This window comes from Galeopterus variegatus, unplaced genomic scaffold (assembly GCF_000696425.1).
Source record: "Galeopterus variegatus unplaced genomic scaffold, G_variegatus-3.0.2 Scaffold4315, whole genome shotgun sequence".
Lineage (NCBI taxonomy): Eukaryota > Metazoa > Chordata > Mammalia > Dermoptera > Cynocephalidae > Galeopterus > Galeopterus variegatus.
Window position 1 is genome coordinate 170,946 of NW_007730426.1, and position 22,260 is coordinate 193,205.

At 38.6% G+C, this 22,260-nt stretch overlaps 1 protein-coding gene across 2 annotated transcripts in view; it reads right to left on the reverse strand.

Moving 5' to 3' along the window:
- Positions 1-19,656, reverse strand: part of DCLRE1C (DNA cross-link repair 1C) — a 31,585-nt gene extending 11,929 nt beyond the window's left edge. The window contains exons 1-10 of one of the 2 annotated variants that reach the window (XM_008587243.1): positions 19,587-19,656; positions 17,151-17,206; positions 16,540-16,600; positions 16,051-16,123; positions 15,743-15,883; positions 12,998-13,099; positions 10,248-10,384; positions 9,652-9,706; positions 6,960-7,048; positions 4,488-4,582 (exon numbers count right to left, since the gene is read on the reverse strand). In XM_008587243.1, the coding sequence (XP_008585465.1) occupies positions 4,488-4,582; positions 6,960-7,048; positions 9,652-9,706; positions 10,248-10,384; positions 12,998-13,099; positions 15,743-15,883; positions 16,051-16,123; positions 16,540-16,565 (718 nt within the window). In that variant the 5' untranslated portion in view covers positions 16,566-16,600; positions 17,151-17,206; positions 19,587-19,656. Of the gene's footprint in view, positions 1-4,487; positions 4,583-6,959; positions 7,049-9,651; positions 9,707-10,247; positions 10,385-12,997; positions 13,100-15,742; positions 15,884-16,050; positions 16,124-16,539; positions 16,642-17,150; positions 17,207-19,586 lie in introns of both variants that reach the window. The other variant, XM_008587242.1, reaches the window with a different exon arrangement.
- Positions 19,657-22,260: the final 2,604 nt, after the last annotated feature.

A 22,260-nucleotide genomic window follows, 5' to 3' on the forward strand; every position in this document is an offset into this window, starting at 1 on the left:
GCAAAGAACACAGGATAACCAAAACAACTTTGAGAAAGAACAAAGTTGGAGAACCTACATCGCCTGAATTCAAGACTTACAAAGCTACAATAATCAAAATAGATGGTACTAGTGTCAAGATAGAAATCATGGAACATAACAGAAAGACCCCCACATATATGTTCAACTGATTTTCAACAAAGGTGCAAAGGCAATTCAGTGGAGAAAAGATAGTCCTTTCAACAAATAATTCAAGAATGTTTGGATGTCTATATGAAAAAAAAAGTTACCTTGGATTTGTACTTGCACCATATGCAAAAATATAACTCAAGAGTGAATCACAGATATAAATGTAAAACCTAAAACTATAACAATTTCTAGCAGAAAATACAGAAGAAAATCTTTGTGACCCTGGGTCAAGCAAAGGTGTTTTCAGCTATACTACTTGCCCCCCCCCCCAAGGTANGAGCGCCGCCACGCTTCCCAAGCGGCGCACTATCCAGTGCGCCACCGGGCCGGCCCTAGAAAGGTTTGAATAGACACTTCACCAATGAAGATACATGGATGGCAAATAAGTCATTAAAAGATGCTTAACATTGCTAGTCATTAGAGAAATGCAAAGTAAAACCACAACAAAATATCACTACACACTGATTAGGGTACTAAAAATTAAAAAGTTTAACCATACCAATTATCGGCAACAGTGAAGAGCAACCGGAACTCTGATACGTTTCTGGTGGGTATGTAAAATGGTCCAGCCACTTTGGATTTGGAAAACAATTTGGCAGTTTCATAAAGATACAGCTACCATGTGGCCCACTTGTAGGTATAAAAACCTATGTCCATACAAAAGTTTGCACATGAATGTTCATAACAGCTTTCTTTGTAATAACTGAACACTGGAAGTAACCCTAACATAAGGTAAATGGATCAGCAAATTGTACTATGAGTGTACGCCAAAAAGTTCATGGAAAAATGTAATTAAAAGATAATATGAATCTTTCTATGAACTTCTTATTTTTAATATATGTATTTTTTACTTTTTCAAAATAACACTTATGCACTTCAGAAATTACATGTACATTGTAGTATTAGATGTAGGAATAAATTGTATGTGTATTAATGTACAGTGTCAAAAATTTAGAAAATATGAAGGAACAAAAAAGAAAATAATAAATTCTATTATTCAAGGAATACCACTAGCAATATTTTGGCATATATTCTGCCAATTTTTTTTTTCTTTAAAAAGATCAACAAAATTTGCAAACCTTTATCCCGCCTGACCAAGAAAAAAAGAAAGAAGACTGAAATTACTAAAATCAAAAATAAAGCAGGGGCCTTATTACATTGTCATTATGGGGTTTTTTGGCTGGTAAGATTTAGATTCTCTTTCTCATTTGCATTTTTGTGCTACCAGTGGGTTCTGTTCTTGTGTATTGGTGGTAGTGATTATTGTTTTTTAGATTCCAGATGCAGGACTCCCTTCAGGATTTCTTGTAGTACTGCTGGTGTAGTGGTGAGCTATGCAGTTTTTGTCTGTCTGGAAAATACACTATTTTTCCCTCATTTCTGGAGGATAGCCTTGCTGGGTAATATTCTTGACTGGAATACTTTTTTTTTTTTTTCTTTTGGTATTTTGAGTTTATCATCCCATTTTAGTATTTTTTCTTTTTTTGTATTTTGAATATATCATCCCATTTTCTTCTGATCTGTAGAGTTTCTATTGAGAGGTCTGTTAGTCTGATAGGGGCTCCCTTATAGATAAGTGACTTAGTGCTTTTCTCTTGCTTCTTGAGATTCTCTCTTTGTCTTTGAGCTATGCCAGTTTGACTATAATGTGTCTCAGAGGATCTTTTGGGGTTGAATCTGTTTGGGGATCTTTGAGCCTCCTGGATCTGAAGATACATGTCTCCCAACACCTGTGAACTTTTCCATTATTATTTCATTGAATAGGTTTTCCATGCCTTTTCCTTTCCACTCCCCTTCTGGAAAACACATGATTCAAATTTTTGTGCACCTAAGGTTGTCTGCTAGCTCTCTTAGATTTTCATTTAAAAAATTTTTTTTTCCTTTTTTATTTTTGTCTGCCTGGGTTATTTTGAAAAGACTACCTTCAAGATCAGAAATTCTTTCTTCTGCCTGTTCTAGCCTGCTGCTTAAGCTATTGATTGTTTTTTTATTTCTTTGAGTGAATCTTTCAGTTCCATGAGTTGTGCTACATTCTTTTTTAAGGTGTTAATCTCTTTGTATATTTCCTCCTTCATATCCTGGATTTTTTTCTAGTTGTCTGACTGAGTCTGAGTCTTCTCATGAGTTTCCTTAAGATTGTTGCTTGGAATTCCTTTTCAATCATTTCAAGGATGTGGTATTTGAGAATTACTATATTACTAATAATTACCACTTACTATAGGGTCTGGTATTTGAGAATTACTGTATTCTTTTGGTGGTGTAGTACTTTCTTGGGTTTTCATATTTCTAGTATCTCTATGTTGATATCTGGTCATCTGGTAGAGCAGTTGCTTCTTCTATTATTCTGGAGCAGGCTTTGAGGAGAGAGACATCCTTTTCTTTTTCCAGTCTCCACTGTTGACTCTCCTTGTGTCAATGCAGTCAATTGCCTGGCAGGCTGCCTGCATGGTGGCTATGGCTATAGCCATGGGCATCAAGCCACTTTTGCAGCAGCCGTGGCTGTGGTGGGCTACCTGCACAGAAGTGGTGTTTCTGGCATGTTCTCTTGCCTGCTTCCTGGGGGGTGGGGGCGGGAGGAGGCTGCCCTCAGCTTCTGCCTAGGACCCTGGGTGTGCTGTCTTGCCTGCTTCCGGGTGGAGGGAGTTGCCCTTGGCTCCATGAACTTTTTGAGGTATCCTTATATATTCATGCAGTAGACTACTACTCATCAATAAAAAAGAATGAACTATTCATGCATGCCACATGAGTCAATCTCAAAATAAATATGCTGAGTGAAATAAGCCAGCCATACTATATGATTCTATTTATGTTAAATTTGAAAATGCACACTAATCTATAGTGACAGAAAGCAGACCAGTGGTTGCCTTGGCATGGGGGAGGACAGGGAGGAAATTACAAAATGGCATAAGGAAATTCAGGGTGATGGATATTTTTAGTATCTTAATTGTAGTCATGGTTTCTCAAGTGTAAGCACATGTAAAAATTTATCAAATCATACACTTTAAGCATGTGTAAGTTATAGTATATCCATTACACCTCAGTAAAGCTGTTTTTAAAAAACATAAAACTAAGTTTGTATATTATAAGCATTAGAAGAAGCATTACGTGATAGGCAACATTTGAAATTAAGGGAACTGTTTTTCTAGAACCTTTTAATTATTGAAACAAAAAAAATGTGCGTTTTTTTCAGACACCAGTAATAGGCTTACTGTATCAATCCTGGAACTGGCATCTAAATGTTTTTAAATTAGATTGTAAGTGAGCAGAAATGCAGAAGCAGAGATGGGAGAGACAGACCTGGATTAGAATCCCAGCCCCTTCACTTACTTTCTGCTAGGCCTTGGGGGATTTACTTAACTCTCTAAACTTCAGTTTCCTCATTGGTAAAATTGTGATAGTACCCCATGTAAGTTTAGACGTTTAGCTATAACATATGTTAAGAACCTAGCACAACGCCTGCTACATAGTAGGTGTTCAATAAATAGTATCATTATCATCTAGTGTGTTTTGGTCATGTACTCACTATATGATACAGTAACTGGCTCTCCACCAAAGGAATGAAAATCCAGAATTCTAACCACTAAATCTGGCTGCAGACTTAATGCAGCAGAGCTTTGCTCAGAATCTAACATTCTGATTTCTACTTCAGAGCTTATACCTCTGCCCTTGACTAAAAAACAAAAGTAGCCATGAAAGAAGGTAAGAAAGTATGGAGAAAATCCATTTGTATAAACACTACTGATCAATCTGATCAGAAATGATGACAAGAAGGGCCAACCCCATGGCGCACTCGGGAGAGTGCGGCGCTAGGAGCGCAGCGATGCTCCCGCTGCGGGTTCGGATCCTATGTAGGAATGGCTGGTGCACTCACTGGCTGAGTGCGGTGCGGGCGACACCAAGCCAAGGGTTGCCATCCCCTTACCGGTCACGAAAAAGACAAAAAAAAAAAAAAAAGAAGTGATGACAAGAAGAGTCTGCATTACCAGAATTTACTACTATCTTGAAGGAAACATTCAAGGATAACAACACAGCCTCTCCGATGGCCTATGCAAGTCATAGGGCATGCTTCCAGAAAGCTGAGGACACCATACAATAGGGCACCATTTTCACCACCTGTTTTCAACCTTCAAAGTAGATCAGACTCCCAATTTCATATGCTGAAGACAGGAAAGCAAAGCTCTTCCTGAAACCATGCAACAAGTCTGAGCTACAGTGGGTCCCAGGGTCACTCTGCCCAAGGCCACTTTCACCAGACCAGAGCATCCTGAAAAGCGGTCTCTGCGGAAAGCCCACACTTCTGAACCCAGGACCATTCTTACCTGAGTCTAGGTGGACTATTCTAGCTCTCTTCAGTTTTCCAAGTGGTTTATACTTTGGCTCAGTACTTTGGGAAGATCGGCATAAAGGCTTTAAGCTGGAATGAATCAGAATATTTAATTTTTCCTTTTGAGAAAGCTGCTGGCATATAAGCATCATTTATAGAGATAACAAAAATGCAACGGTAGGGAAAATCACACAACTATTTTTAAGACCTGAGAAGCAATGTTTAATAGCTAAAAATCACTTTATATAACAAAGTGGGAAATATATGCACTAAATACAGCCTGGTAGATATGTAATTATTAGAATAGAGTAAACTTAGATCTTTGCTCTTCCAATGCAGAAAAGCAGGAAAAACTAGAAGGTAATACAGTGACACCTTCTGGTGTTCAGGGAATATAGTATAGCTAGCTGCTTCCGCTTCCCTGTTTTTATTTCTGTTTTTGTGGCTGGCCGGTAAGGGGATCTGAATCCTTCACCTTGGTGTTATCAACACCATGCTCTAATCAACTGAGCTAACCAGCCAGCCCCTGCTTCCCATTTTAATCAGTACTATGCTGTAACCAACAGAGTTAACCAGCCAGCTCCCTTCCCTATTTAATGAGGTTTTCTTCTATCTTGCAAGAATCTCACAAATTTGATCTCTTCATTCTAGGTCTGAAAGTTAAGACACAGTGGAGATAAAATACAACAGGGCACAAAATAAGATGTGAAGTTGCCCTACCCCTTTTGGAGGGCCACATGGCCAAATGCTTCCTTCTGCCAGATTCCCAGAAACCTTTAGGATAAAATATAACATACCACTTGAAGAGAGCCATTAAGCTCCCAGCCTGACAATTATTTATAACTACAGCCATTTTATGTCTTCGCTCCTATTCTCAGGTCCACAACTATTTTCTGCATCCATTCCTGTGCAACCCCTCTAGAATCTCTACTCCTATATTTTCTGCATCCATTCCTGTGCAACCCCTCTAGAATCTGCTCTTTTACCGTTTCTCTCTGCAGTCATTTCAACTATTCTCCTTGGGTAACTTTTTCAAAGTGAGGTCATCCTCTTCCACCTATTCACAATAGAATTCCCTGATAAAAATGCAAGGGGGGAATATGCATTTTAACAAGCACCCCAAGTGATTCTTAAGTATGTTCAGTTCTACGTATATTCAAGTTTATTTCCATAAGGTATACTTAAATCTCGGCTATTTTAAGATCAAAAGCCTCTAGACTCTTGCCTCCAGTTACCATCTTGTCTGTAACTTTCCCTTCACTGCCAACTTTTGGAAGAATAGCCTGTCCTCCATATTCTTAATTTCTTCACTTGTTACCCATTTCTCAAACAACTGAAATCTGGCCTCTAATTCACAAGTCTACTGAAAATGCTCTCCCTGAGCACCCACAAACAGCCTAATTATCAAGGTAACAGGACACTTCGCCGTGCCTTTATTATTTGACTGACATTGACACCCTCTACTTTCCCTTTCGTTTGCCTCCACCACATGATTATCCTCACCTGGCTCTACTCCCACCGTCTGGGCCACTCTGTCTATATTTCATTCCAGATCCTCTTCCTCCACTCCTCACTTAAATGTGCTGCCCAGAATCCTGGCCTCAGCTGGTGACCCCTACTCACACCCTCCCAGTGACCTCATCTGTATTCATGGTATCAGTTATCACCTGCACAGCCAACTCCAAATCTGTCTCCAACCCAGACCTCCCTCCAGAGCTCCTGCATCCCACTTTCCATCAACATCGGCAAGACTGGTCCTGTAAGTCCTCCTGAGAGTCTTTGGGACAGATTCCCTGACACCTTGGCCTAATTCCTTCACGCACCCATAGTGGCTTGTGTACAGTATGCTTCCATTTACAGCCATCCTCCCCATGAGACTAGAGCTCTGTTGGGACAGAGTGTTGTCTTAGTCAACTTGGTCACAAGCACAGTGCCTAACATATAGTTGGTACTAAAGAAATCTTTAATGAATGGATAAATAAAACTCAAAGAGGTGAAGAAAACAGTAATAGTAAAAGATATCTATTATACTGTTTCATCTTTCCTCTAGGTTTTATTTATTCGTTCAATAGATATCTTTAACTTTCCACCTACTTGGCACTGTGCTAGGTGCTTTTCATATGTCATATGCAAACCTCTGAGAAAGCCACTGAATAGACATAAATATTCCTATTTTGATGACTCAAAATGACTAGCTCAGAGAAGTGATCTGGCCAAGATCACACTGCTAGGAAAAGGTAGAACCAGGACTCAAAGAAGGCCAAATGACAAACACTACCTGTGCATCCTGCCTCACTGTGAACTAAAGGAAACACTGAAAGCAAAAAGTGGAAATGAATATAAATTCAAAAGTGTCACAACAGAAGCCAGTTCTAGATTTGTAAACATTCAGGCAAAACTATTCTTTGTCCCCTAGCTAAGAGCCACAATAGAAACAATACAAGTTCTGCAAGTAGCAACTACTCACATTTCTATAACTTTATCCATAGTTGTGCCTACTGGAATGACATTCGGATATGCATTCACAGGACAGATGTAGCTCAAGAAATCTTTAATCTAGAAGAAGGAAAATAAAATGGATCAGTTATCTCTATAATGAAAGACTGCAGTGTTAGAGGAGGTAAGGGGAGGCCAGGGTAAAGAGAAGCAGAAATCTCTTACAGCCCTGGTTCCCAGTGCCCACTGCACGTGGGGATCACCTGGGGACTTCTTAGGAAAAAGAAATACCCAATGCCCAGACTTCACTCCCAAAGATCCTTTGAACACTGAACAATACTCAGTACATTTAAATGTTCCCCAGGTGATTCTGTTCCACGGTAAGAGCTTAAGATCACTGATTAACGGGATTCAAAGACTCTATTTTTTAATAGGACATTTGTTTCCTTGTCTAAGATGGTCCTTCGCCCATATTTAACAAATCCCCTTTCAAGTGAGTTAGAACTTAGCTATCAACTATAATACGCACAAGACAACAAGGTCTTAAAACGGCATATCTTTCCTCCTACAAACAGTCATTAGCAACATCATGGGAGCTGCATCTTCGGGGTTACTTGACTTGTTCTAATGTTCTATTCTCCTTGAGCAGAACACCATGCACTGGCGCAGGACTCCAAATGCTTCTGCCCATTGCATCTTGATATCGGAATTGCCAAGGAGAAAACAACACAGTCAAGCACTGGAAGGAACGAGGCTTTACTTAAAGAAGACAGACAGCACAAGATCAGCTTCAATAGTGTGCGCCAGTCCCCCATGGCCAGCGGGCCTCTCTCTCCTGCAGCCATGCAAGGCAATTTGCTTACACGCACCCCTCTCCTCCCGCACAGGAAGTACCCCACCTTCCCTCTCCTCTGCCCTGTGGTGTCTGAAACATTGAAAGCTGAGATAAGCCTGAGGGCTGTTGACACAGAGGCAGAGTTTGTGAGACTCAAACAGAGAAAGATGCTCCTACATAGGGTGATAAGCCAACAGAGGTGTGTGCACTCTTTATCTCTTGGTTAAGGAAGTTTCCAGGGCCAAGGCATGTTCTTATGTGGCCAAGTAGGGGTTGAAAGACTATGCACGTGTAGACTGCCTTTCCCAACAATTCTAAACAAGCACAATTACATGGAAAAGTTTCATAAATCACTTAATTTTTTGTAAAGTTCAGACTGCTAAACAGAGGAACTGTGTCACTGTTCATCAAAACATATCTACAACCCAGACCAATTTCAGCTTTGTCGCTTATTAGATCTTAGTGAACTTGTGATCTTGGTCAAGTTACCTTAAGTCTTTAAGTCTTAGATTCTTCATCTAAAAGTATAAAGAAGATAACACATGTACAGTGCTTAGCCCAGTACCTGGTGAAACATTTATTAAAATTATCCATTACAAAGTTGATAATGACAACACAAAAACCTTTATTCCCTTTTGCAAATGGAAAGACTTAGCACAAAGTAATTATTAGTATCCAAATTCCCAAATAAAGGACCAAATTAAAAGAGACAGGAACCCAGGAATTACCAATAACTCTATATTAAAGTAAAATGGCTACTTTAGTTAGGACAGTGGGGAGGCAGGAAGATCTATTCTTTAGATATCTTTCATAAACAATTTCTTTTGTACCTTCAAAGTAGGCGTGCAAATAGAAACCATTACTTGCCTGCCCACCACCTATTTGATTTGCACAATCAATCAGAGTTGAGGCTGGTAGAAATCTAAGGCTTCTTAAGGGAATCAGGATAAAGTAAGATCAAGCCTATAGCAGAAAAGATTCATTACTACTCAGAGATGAAGTGGCCACAAGGAGTCAAGAGACACCTAACAGAGAAGCACCCTCTCTCACTTGTATAAGTTTACACACTTTCATCAAATGCCTGCCTTAAAACAATACATTAATACAGTCAGTTCTCACTATTCGCAGTAGTTATGGTCTGTAAAGTCACTGTGAACACTGAATTAGTGAATACTGAACCACTGCTCCTAGGGGAAATACAGGGTAAATTCCTGCAAGCCTCTGGTGACATCGTTTTTTTCAAGCAATCAATAATAACCTTGTTTTATGTATGTTTCTGTTTAAAGATGCTTCATTTAATATATGTTGTTGATTCTTTAACACTGAACTCACAACCAACAGCACTGTAACTCATGCCTGAACAAAGCTTATCTGATGTGTATTTTCTCCATAAGGCAAATCATAGCCTCCTTGGACTTATAAATACTAGATTGAACTTCAGCACTATGCTTGGGCACCATTGTAAATAGAGAAATCACCAAGAAAAAGCATAGAAATGCAAAAAACATGGCACGCAATAGACCACAAAAGGGACACTTGTTTACAGTGTGAAATTGAAACTAAAAGGCAGTGTCCCCTTGTTGGACCTGAGCTGGGCACGCACATGTTGGTGACTCAACTTTTTTACCACACTATACATGTCTACAAATGACCACAAAAGCACTGTGATCATGGATATTGGAGTTACAGATAAATTTCACCCAGTAGGCAAACATGGAAATATGGAATCTGCAAATAATGAGGACTGACTGTATTTAGAAAAAAACTGAAAGAAAATGAGATTTGAATAGAAAAAGAGATGCCTCTGGAAATCAAGGGGGGTGCTGTCAACCATGAAGGCTTTGGAATGGTCAGCAACCAGGGTTATAAGTACATGAGATCCTCTTACCTCACTGAAGGAGGAATGAAAAGAAAAACAAGCTCTGTATGAACACTCTCCAGTCCTAAAGGGAAGTGAAAATAGAAAATAAAAAGGTCAGTTAGCAAAACTAAACTATGTTCTAAACTTCCACCCTTCCCATTTAGGCTATTTCAGTATGCAATCACCCTTCAATCAGGAATTTCTTCTTCGGGTAGGAATGAACTTCTTCCAGAAATGGAAATCTGGTGTAGACATTCTGAATAGCCAAAGTCAAGGAATGTTGCTAAGATATGGTCATATGGTAACTCCTCTACTCTGCCAAGGGCATCTATTCTCTATGACATCAGGCTATAACTCTTAGCCAAGCATTCGGATACCCTCCGTCGCCAACCATCTTATCTAACACACTACAGTAGACCTCAGGATTTGTTGGCTAATGGTATTGCGATAGGTTTAAAGGCAGCATACCTTCAACTTAAATAAAGTTTAAGTTTAAGAAGTTATTTCCCACAGTTATATCCTCTTCTTGGACTTAGGCTTAACTGCATTTAAGCTAAATTAAATCAGATAACTTACCTTTAAACAAGGTTTCTCTCAGAAGACTTATGACATTGCTTTCTTACCTCACAATGACATTTGTTTTTCTGGTTCTTTCTCCAAACCACATGGTAGATGGCTTAATACTAATTGTTTGGAGTGGAATTCTATTTTTGGAAGTAATTCCACAGGGTAATTTGTTCCACTGAAAATATTCCTCTGCCTAAAAAAGATAAAAAATATAGAAAAACAATTCTACATTTTCAACATATCTGTGTGTTGGTAGGGTCTCAAAAATAAATATAAATAAGTTTCAAACATGAAAAATAAAATGTAGACATGACGAAAAAAATCAGATAATTCCGAATTGATGAACATTCTGCAAAACAACCATCAGTATGAGGAAAGAGAAATGAAAGGCTGGAGACAAGATCTACATCAACAGAGACCCCAGGTGGATGCAACACATGATCCTTAATTAAATCTCACATGTCCCTGCTCCTCTGTCCCCACAAGCTATAAAGGACACTATTGGTACAACTGAGGAAATTTGAATACAGACTGTATCCTAGCTAATCACATTGTATCAACATTGAATTTCCTGAGTGGAAAAGCTATATTGTGGTTACATAGGAATCTGCTCTTGTTCTCAAGACACATGTGCTCAAGGATTTGTGGTAAAGTGCCATGAAGTTTGAATTTACTCTCAAATGGTTTGGGGTGGAGGTTGGCTACAGAGAGAGAGAGACTGAGACAAATTGTTAACAAATTGGCAGATCCAGATAATCCAGATGAAGGGGTATATGGTGTTCTTTGTACTAGCCTAACAACTTTTCTGTTTTAAAATTTTTCAAAACAAAGTTGGAGGAAAAAAAAGTTAACAAATAAAAGTGTTTTCAACAGGTTGAAAAATGATGATTTTTCCAAAGACATCATTTTTAGATATAGATCCTTCAAAACCATTAACACTCCATCCCAATCAAATCTTTTCCAGGATGCCTTTGGTGCTGTTTCTACTGAAGTTGCGAATGAGATAGCAACAGGACCCTACAAGCTCTGGACCCAGCAGTCTATATTTTGTTGTTGATGTTGTTTGTTTGTTTGTTTGTTTATTTTGGGGCAGTCAGCATTTTTAAAGGCTACGTGATCTAAGAAATACCTTAAGCCACTAGAAGTAGTGTCTCAAGAAAAGTAGCCATGTGGAAAATGACAGCAGTAGTGATTACAAATTAAGGTGCTTGGTCAGATGTGAGAAAATTCAGAGCAAAAGGAAATTTTCCAATTAAGAGATTTATGGGGCACAGGGTCAAAGACTACAAGTCCAACAGAAAAAAGGACAAAATGGTTTATATTTTGTATCTACATTATTTTTATCCATCCAAGAATCCACCAGATGTGTGTGTATATATAAGCATTTATATATATGTATACACACCCAACATGATGGAAGAAATTCATGAATGCAAATTATAATATGCAGCTTACCAATCATCAAAAGTAATTTCTTACCTTGCAGCTCTCTTACAGTGGCATGAAGGAGAACATTCCATGCTGTAGATAAGAATTCTTTTTTCGCTTAAAACTATGCTTTCTTATTAGAGCTGAGCAACTTTTTTTTTTTTAAAGATGACTGGTAAGGGGATCTTATTAACCCTTGACTTGGTGGTGTCAGCACCACGCTCTCTCAAGTGAGCTAACCGGCCATCCCTATATAGGGATCTGAACTCTTGGCCTTGGTGTTATCAGCACCACACTCTCCCAAGTGAGCCACGGGCCAGCCCTGGCTGAGCAACTTTCTTTTAGGTTTTTGATTGATGGAGCCAATATAGTACTATGATGGAGATCTAAATGTGTAAATGCACTGCTTACTAAAACAATTTCTCAGCATTTGAATGCTTTTTAAAATTCAGAGGAAAATTATGATCACTCATACCACTGCATTTGAAGAATACTAATTAGTATTAACAATTAAAATGAAAAAAACATTTTAAAGGCAAATTCAAAATGAAAGCCTTATACCTGGCATTTAATAACAGAAGCCAGTTCTATGGAGGCATTAGGAAACAACTTACAAGTTGCAAAGATATTGGAAACATTCCTTTAAAATTGGACCTTTAAAATTCCTTTAAAATTAATACATGTAGGCCCGGCCCGGTGGCGCACTGGATAGTGCGCCGCTTGGGAAGCGCGGCGGCGCTCCTGTGCGAGGGTTCGGATCCCATGTACAGACCGGTTCCCGCTCACTGGCTGAGCGAGGCGCGGGAGCAACACCGAGGCTTGCGATCCCGTTGCCGGTCCCCGGTCCGGTACGGGGGCAACACTGAGGGTTGCAATCCGTTGCCGGACACGGAAAAAAGACAAAAGACAAAAAAAAAAAAAAAAATTAATACATGTAACTATTTCAAAGTCTGAAGTTATATCTAGATATTCATCTCAAACGAGTAGAAGAAAAATAAAGTGTATAAACGTGCATGTCACGAGTCTCAAAAATAAATAGCAGTGGATCATGAATATGTGTTTCCTTTAGTTATAAGCTATAACATATCACTAATTTTGTTACAAATAAATTTGTATTCTCAAATGTGTAGGAACATATTTCATTTAAAAGATGTAAGAATCTGCATCTATTTACTAATTATGTCATGTACTGTAATGGAATACAGTGATATATAGTTGCATGACCTTGAGTTAACAACTTAGGATCAGTTGTCACCTCAGGTTTTACATTTGTGAAGTAAGGACCCTAAAAATGGAATTTCTGAGGTTCATTCTTGACCTAAAATTCTGTTTTTATGGATCAGACAAACAATATGAGAAAAGTCACTTCCACATGTACCTTTGGGTGCCGGCATGCGTGGATGGGAGTGCTACGGTCTGTTGTAAGATGATGAAGAATGTCAGGCATGTTTCTAAACATATCCAGTTTATCCACATGAACCTAAAAAAATAACAGAGATAAGCAAATCACTCGAAATGTGTCTCCTGTATACAAATTTTTCCAGGGTAATTATTCAGGGGCCAAACATCCAGTTAGTAAACTAACCCTCTCTTCTTTCTTGAAACCTACTTTATGGCTATTTCTGTGCACATGAGAATCCCGCCAAGCTGTCAGCAGGCAAAGGGCTGGCCAGTCAAGGTTACTGCCTGTTGCTGGTGGTAAAAAATTATGGAGACGTGGCTCATGGATATCATTTGATCGTGCTAATATTGTCCTTCAGTTCTTCAAGAGTCATTCAATTGATATTTATTGTGTACCTACTATGTGTCAAGCTTTATTCTAAACACTGGGTATATAGCAATGAACAGAGCAGACAAAAACAATCAAAAATCACCTACTCTTAAAGACATACACACAAGGCGGCACAGAGGGGCAGTTGGTAGGGGGAAAACTGGACTAGAAAGCAGAGAACCCAGATCCCCTCACTTCACTGGGCTTAAAGGGGGAGAGCTGATGCAGAAAAGCAATTATTCAAACTTTTAAAATTTAAGGCTAATTCATTTTAAAGTGTTAAAACCAATGTGTCAGTTTTACTTAAAGCTTATCTTCTAGCTACTTCAAAGTAAATAAGTAGCAAAATTCATATTAGCATTCTGAAATGGCAAAAAAAAAAGTAGTGTTCCCATTTTGATGTCTGAATAACAGATTAGAATAATGTCAAGTTGCCATGGTAATTGATACCAAGACAGGTATAAAAAGAATACAGTATAATTACGTCCTTATTCTGTGGCCTACTCTGCTCATTACCCATCTACTAGTGACCAATAAGTAACAATGAATTTGATTTTCTGGTCTCTCTGTGGAGGGGGGAAAAGGAGGTAAATACTGAGATGTACAAAGAGAGCTATAGAAACGTTCACTCCCACAAAATTGAAGACTGAAAAAATTGCCATAGATCACCACTAAAGTCCCTTACTTAGTCAAAAACCTCACTGCTCTCCCTTTTTAAAATTGTTCCTATGCCCTGCAAAAGGATTATTAGACTTAAGATAGGGTTCACGCTGGAGGCAGTTTGCTTAGAGGAAACTCTGAGGTCACCACCAAAGGCCTGTTTCCTGCCACCCCTGAGCCCCCTCCTCAGCCCACGGCTTTTTCCTGCAAGGGCCCTAGAACGGAAGCTCCCAGTCTTCTCCATACCACACACCACTAAAATTGACAAAGCAAATCTGAGACTGACGAATGGTTGCTTCATTTATATTTTGTCAAAAGAGAGCATGAGGGAATTAAAAAGTACAGGTAGTACATATAAGTATATGAGTGTGTGATAACACACGATCTATTATCACTGTGATTTTTTAACTTAAAGGGCCATTTTAACACCAAAAAACAAAGGAAGGGCAATCTCCAAATGAAAGCAATCCTTCCCAAAATGGAGAGCTGGCAACTTTACACATTTGGACAGAAGGACTTAAGGAAGGAAGAAACTGAGGAAAGAAGGACTTAGGAAGTAAAAACTCATGAAGGAGGGAGGGACAGAGAAGGGAGGGATTTTTGAAATTTCAAATGCAGAAAAACAAGATCATTTAACTCTACTAAAGTTCTTGGTACAAGTTTGTTAGCTGGGGGATCTACCAGGGGTCTTCAAAAAATTCACGCAAGGATTCATACTATCTTTTAATTCCATTTTCCCACAACTTTTTGAGGTACCCTCGTATATTAAAAGCTACAAAATGAAGTAGAATTTAGAAGGCCAGTTAGTTCCAGTACTTCATTTTGTTCAGAGTCATCAAAACTCCATCTTCTCTTAGGGACAAGAGCACAAGCCTTACTCTTCATGTGAGTGCTGCTGGAAGGGGGCTACCTGCAACCCGCCCACACCCTGGGCTCTGCTGCTCAGGGTTTGGGAGCCCAGTAGGGAGCAGTGGGGAAGGAACCATCCGGATGGGATGGGGGAAAACTCCCTCTCAGCCTGAGACTGACCCATCAATGCAGCTCAGGAACCAGTGCTCCAGGACAGTGTTCACACGTTGCTGACCATGACCCGCAGTAAGAGATATGATTTCCATGGCCACCCGGCACACATATACATCCATGTGTGTTTTTTCATGTATGTGTCTGATTCCCTAGGTCAATTTTCCCAAAATGATAATTATTCTGACAGCAAGTTACACAGTCAGATATCTCCTAGTTCAAATTTATTTTCAATGCTGATCACAATCACTAAATTAATTTCATGACCGACAGTTTGGAAAAAAATACTCCCTCTGACGGGCATTTCATTGAAGGCTCTTCTAAGCCACGTGGGCTTCTGTCCCTTCCCTCCAATGAGGACGTGAGTAAACAAAGATGATGTAATGGGGCTGGCTGGTTAGCTCAGTTGGTTAGAGCGCAGTGTTATAACACCAAGGTCAAGGGTTTAGATCTCCGTATGGGCCAGCTACCAAAAAATTAAAATATAAATAAATAAATAAATAAAAATAAGTAGATAAATAGATGATACACATTACTTCAGAGGGGCTGCTGCAGACCCATTTTCACAGGTTGCTGCCACTGTTTTGGGTTATTTGCGGAGTGGGAGGGGAAGGAAAGGTGAAGTTGGGAGGATATAAAAAGGAGTGAGAGAAAAGAAGGAATGCACCTTACCTGGACTCCGAGCTCCTCGCTGAGGTTGGTGAATAAGTATTCATAGCCATAAGCTGCTTTGCAGTTCAGCCACACCACATGGTACCGGCTCCGAGTGATCCAGCTTCGAACCAGCTCTAGAATTCCATTTAAACACTCCCCCTGGGCAGGATTTTTAAAAGACACTTAACACTCTGAGGAACCTCATTTGCCCTTTTCATTCCCAACATCCACAGGTATTTGTGCCAAGAGGGACATTTATCCAACCAACTTTATACTAGAAATGTGGCCTGGCCGGATGATCATACGGTTTCTCCAGGTGGACTTACCCGACTTGGAATTTCATAAAATCTTGGATCACAGAAAGTAGTATCTAAATATACACTTTGGATGTCTTTTACTCTGAAAGAAAGAAAAATTGGTGTTAGCCATCTAACATGACATAAATTATGTGTAAAATTTAAACTCTCAGTTATTTTACAGGGTATTCCATTCCATTTGGAATTTGGGGGGTTTTTGTTTGTTCGTTTTTGGAATTTTCTTGTTAAATTGACTTTGTTGGGAAATGATTTCCATACCATAAAATACACAGATTTTGCATAAATGATCCAATGGATTTTGACAAATTCATGTATCCAATCAGCATACAGAATATTCCGTTACCCCATTTCAAGGAGAAAAATTTGCTCTCCTGAAACAAATATTATAATCAAATTTGATTTCTAATAGAAACAAAGGCTTATGTTTGGTGGGAAAAGAGCAATAAAACTTTTTTAACTATGTGGGCTTACATTCAAGAATTGCATGAGGCCCACTACCTGCCCCCAGAGTGCAGAAGCTCCATTCTGGCAGCTTCTCCTTTCGCCAGTCTGAAGTCCCCTGTGTACAAGACAGTTCCATTATCGCCCTGAAATAAAAACCTGACAAGGAAATATATCAGTGACTTCTAAATCTCATATGAAATCTTAATAAAGCAAATACATGCTAAATCCACAGCAAATGCTTCCTGCCAAACATATCCATTATGATACAATGTTAATGGAATTTCAATAGCTTTTAAGTACCACACCAGGCACTTAACTGCCCCTCTTCCCTAGAGTAGAAAAAAATAACAGAATTGAGATTCTACTGAGTTTGTAAGAGTTGTTCCATGAAATATGTTTGCACTCTCAATTATATATTGAGATCATTTCTGTTCATGAAAAGAAAGATCTGTATGATGAGAAAATGCAGTCATTGGAGAAACAGCTATTGAAGACTTCCACGATAAGAAAGCCATGTTTCAAATCTGATCCTTACCTCAGTCCCCCAAGTTCAATTTGGAAACAAAGATTAAAGAAACTGCCAGAAAAATAGTCCATTCTGCTTATACATATTATTTTTTAGACCCTACATATAGTAAAACGGCAAAATAGATGAGCACCCTTACATAACTGATCCTGGGCAGTGACCAGCTGGTAAGAGAGTCACAACAATCTCTTCCTTCTAAAAAGAAAATAAAGAAAAAATAATAACAGAAGAAGTTATCATTAAAACCTAGCTAAATACAACCCTCCTTAATAAAATACATTCAAGCACCTCTCAAGAACTTGCTGCCAGTCTTCCCCAAATTCCTCATTCTCCAAATCCTCCAAATAAGTAGAATCTATATCCACTCAACAATTAAACACAGAGTTACCACAAGACTTGGTGATTCCACCTTCTAGTTACATACCCAAGAGAAATGAAAATGTCTATTCACACAAAAATTTGTTTATGAATTTTATAGCAGAATTCTTCACACTAGCATAAAAGTGGAAACAGCCCAAATGTCAGTCAACTGATGAACGAATAAACAAAATGTGGTATAGCCATGCAATGGAATATTATTTGGCCATAAAAAGTAATGAAACACCAGCATACGCACTACGTGGCTGACCCTTGAAAACGTTATGCTCAGTGAAAGAAGCCAGTCACAAAAGATCATGTTGTATGATCTTTTCATGTTGTATGATCACAAAATGTTCAGAATAGGCAAATCCATACAGACAGAAAGTAGAGTAGTGGTTGCCAGGGGCTGGGGCGAAGGGAGGTAGGGAATGACAGCAGGGGGTACAGGGTTTCTCTTTTGGGGTGATGAAAATATTCTAACATTGATTATGGTGATGGATACACAACTCTGTGACTATATTAAAAGCAACTGAGTTGTATGCTTTAAATGGTAAATTGTATGGTATATGAATTATATCTCAATAAAGCTGTCTGGATGTACCCCAGTCCCAATTCACCACATTGCATATCACACTGTCCTATTAGGGCAGAGGCTGCCGGGCAGTGCTGTCTCTCCAGCTATCAGCAAGTGGGGACAGAGCTCTGGACACGCCAAGAATGGTGGCTCCTCATGGAAGGCTAATATTCTTTATTCTGAAGACCTCTTTCAAATGGAGTCTTCCGTTGGCTGGTGCTGGATAAATAATGCACAAAAGCCAGGGCGCACAAGAAGACACATAAAAGATGAGAGTGGGACAGCAACACTCTGCTCAATAAGAGCCTGCCTACTGTTTGCTGCCCAGTTTTGAGAAAGCCTTTCACTAACATACTTGTCTGTGGCAAAGGCTGCAAACAAATTATAGTATTCCCTGCACCAGCATTTAACTAACTGAGCCCAAGATGACATTTAGAAAGGCTCAGGCCATCCATTTTTTTTCTCCTTTTTAACCCACCGAAAACTGGGTCTGTAATCCTCCCTTAGGATAACTTGATGAGAGGAATACTTCAACTGTCCGATCTTCTCCAAAAAAGAAATATCTGAAAAAGTCAGTCTCTGTTCTGATCACATTTGTACAACACAAGACACTTTCAGAATTAAACATGTTAAAGCCACACATTATAATCAGGTTACAGAACTAATATTAACTAGATTGCCAGAAAATAGGAAACTACCTCCTAGTCCTAGGTATAATTTAAGGTATTTTTTTAAAAAGAAGGTAAAGGTAGGTCCATATTCCTACTTACTATTAAAACAATACAAAATGATACAAAAAGTTCATGGACAGATTTGTACCATCTTTTGATTCTATTTTTCCATAAACTTTTTGAAGTACCCTTGTACATTTATAAAAGTACTTACTTCCAAATTTAAGAATAAAAAATATGTTTTATGCATTTGGGCAATGACTTTATTTTGAATAAGAAAATGATTTGAAAAAAAAAATTATACATAAATTTGCTACAAAACTATTAACCATTTCATATCCTGAATGTTATAATAAACTTAATAAATGTGACAATGACATCATATAGTAGTAATATCAACACCTGGTGTTCCCATCATTAGCATGTATTTCTAAAAAAGAGCAACTTTGACAAAAAATAAGCTACATCCAATCCTTTCAGTATAGGAAATAAATACAACACTGTTATGAATTGAATGTTAGTGTCCCTCCAAAATTCACATGTTGAAATCCTAACCCCCAACATGATTTCATTAGGAGGCCTTTGGAAGGTAATTAGTTCCTGAGGGTGGAGCCTGAGGACTGAGGGAGCTTGTCTGCCACTCCTTCCAGGTAAGGACATATTTAAGCCAGGAAGCAGACCCCACTAGACGCCTAACCTGTGAGAGCCTTAATCTTGGACTTCCAGCCTCTAGAACTGTAAGGGATGAATGTCTGTTTAAGCCACCCAGTCTATGGTATTTTGTTATGGCAGCCCAAATGGACTAAGACAATCATAAATGTTTTGGTTTTTTGTTTTTTTGTTTTCCTAAAAACTCACACAATTACTAAGTTTTTATTTATGGCTAAATGAGCATTCAAAATCACGGAGAAAGACAATCATTTTAGCATAAATTTTTTAAAAAATCACACAATATTTAATATTTAGTTACCTCACCCGATGCTTCATCAATTAAAGATATCTGGGTAGGAGTTTCGACTTCAATTGATATCTATTAAAATAAAAGAAGAGATCATGTCTATATCAGTTTTTCATGGCTCTACACGCCTTTGCCATTTGGAACGTAAGGGACAAAGAGACGAAGTTACAGACCCTAGATGACAGTTTCTGATTTCACTATAATAAATATTTTAACAGTTTGAAAAAACGGTAAAGCAAAAATAATACCTTTCTTGAGATGAATTTGGCAGTATGTATTAAATGCCTTATACATGTATGTATCCTTTGACACAGCAATTCTATTTCCATCTCCCCATCCCTACCACTCACATTCCCCTCTCCCTCTGGATTTGAGTCTTTGTAAAAACATGTAGACTTGTGTTCTATGTGTTCAGGTTTCCTGCTACAGGACAGTCAATCAGCCCAGGACACATATGTCTCATTCACAGGTTCTAACTGCTGCAGAGCGCTCCCTGGTGTACTTGCCCATTTTAGTAGAACACTGCTAGCACAGAAGAAGCATTCAGTCAGTATGTGATGAATGAACATTTTTTTCTTTTTCGTCCACTAATGTCATAAAATTTACAATGACTAAGGCGTGGGTGTTAAAATATCCTTGCATTTCTAGAATAAAACATTTTATTCATGATGTACTATTTAATACTGTTAGATTCAATTAGCTACTATCTTAATTCGAATTTTCATGTGTGTTCATATATGAAATAGCTCTTTTTTCCCCCACATGCTATCATTGTCTATTTTGCTAGCAAGGTTGAGCAGCTTATCTTATTTCCTGTAACAACTCATCTAATATAGGAATTATTTATTCTTTGAACACTTGGTAAAATGCACCTATAAAACCATCTGGGCCTAAGGCTTTTTTAGAGAAGAGATCTTTGATAATTGTTTAAATTTTTTGCTGATGTTTATTCAAGTTTCCCACTTTTCTTGCCTTAACTTGGTATTTTTCTGTTTTTCCAGATATTTACCTACTTTGTCTAAATTATCAAATATACTTGCATATTAATTTTCAGGAAAAAATGGTCTTGTTATTATTAGTACAATAGTTATTTTCCTTTTTATCATTCTGTATTTTTACATGCATCTTTTTTTGTAAATCCATCTTGGCAGAAATTACCCTCTATTCCTTTCTAGAACCAGCTTTTAGTTTTGTTAATCCTCCCATTTATTTCCTGCTGTATTTGTTAATCTCTATATCATAAATTTTTGCTTTTCTCTTTATTATTTCTTTCTTTCACATTTGGTTAGGTTTGCTTTGTTGCTCCTTTTCCATCTTATTGAGTTGAAGATTATATTATTTATTTTTAGGTCTTTTTCCTAAGAAACCTATTTAATGCCATCAATTTCCCTTCAAGTACTAACTTAGCTGTGTTCCACACATTTTGACATGTCATATTTCCATTGTCCATCAGTTCTAAGTACTGTATGTTTATTTTTACAATTTCCTCTTTAACCTAAGGGTATTTATTGTATCCATTTAATTTCCATACATATGGGATGATTTTAGCTGTCCTTTTATTTCTGATCTCCAGCATCATTGCATTATGGTCAGAGAACCAAGAGCACCAGGATTTCTTAAGAATTCTTTTGTGACATGGTCAATTTTTGTAAATGTTCCATAGATACCCCCAAAATATTGTTTACTCTGCTGGGTTTGAAGCTTTTTTTTTTTTTATTAGTTCACATTTATTATGTCATTCAAATTTTCTTTTTCTTCACTCATTTCCTGCCTCCTTTATCTTTCAGTATCTGAGAGGGGTATGTTAAGCTCTTCAGGGACATTGTGGATTTGTATATTTCTCCCTTAGATTATGTGGTGGTCTTGTATTACATCAACTTATCTAAGCTGAAACTTTTCTATAAGTCCCTTCCATGTTAGAGTTGGCCACAAGAAACACTTGGAAGGCAGAAGTGAACTAGCAGCCATTTTTTAACACTCTGAAGGGCACCAGAAGTTCTAACAGTGTATGTACACTGTTGATCTGGTTCAGCTCACTGAAACAGGACAGAACCACACAATTCCAGCTGCTGCTGGGCATCTCTCCCAGCTTTCCTTCCTGATCAGTGGCCAGGCCTAACACCAGAGGGAAAGGGTACAGCCTTGCTGTTGTGGTTGTTCTGCAGAGATGAGATGGGCCCCCCTCCCAATCAACAGGTCAGATGTTGAAATGGATGGTGCCACACGCACATAGAGAGGGTATGAGAAAAATGTCTGACTCACATCATGCGACTTTCTGGGAAGGCAGCACAGTATCCAAGCCTGGGATGACTGTGGCTTTTGTGGCTTGAGAGAGAACAGGAGGAAGAGGCCCTGGTTTTTATTGTGCTGAAGGGGTGGGCTTGGGCATGCCTGGTTTGAACTTCACGCCAGTGCCAAGCAGGGGCAGGCTTTCATCAGCTTGCCCAAATGTGGGGCAGAAGGGGGAGGAGGAGGCAGGACTTGAAAGCTGCCGGCAGTCAAACATCAAACAGAATCTTTATGACACCTGCACAGACTTCTCTGCCAGCTCCCCAATTATTTAACATCTAATTGACATAGCAAAGCCTAATTCTATTCACTCATTGTGGTTCTCCTTGTCTGATGAAGCACTGGGTAATAAAGTTCTAGCAGTTATCACTTTATCCAGTTGGAGTCTATTTTGTCT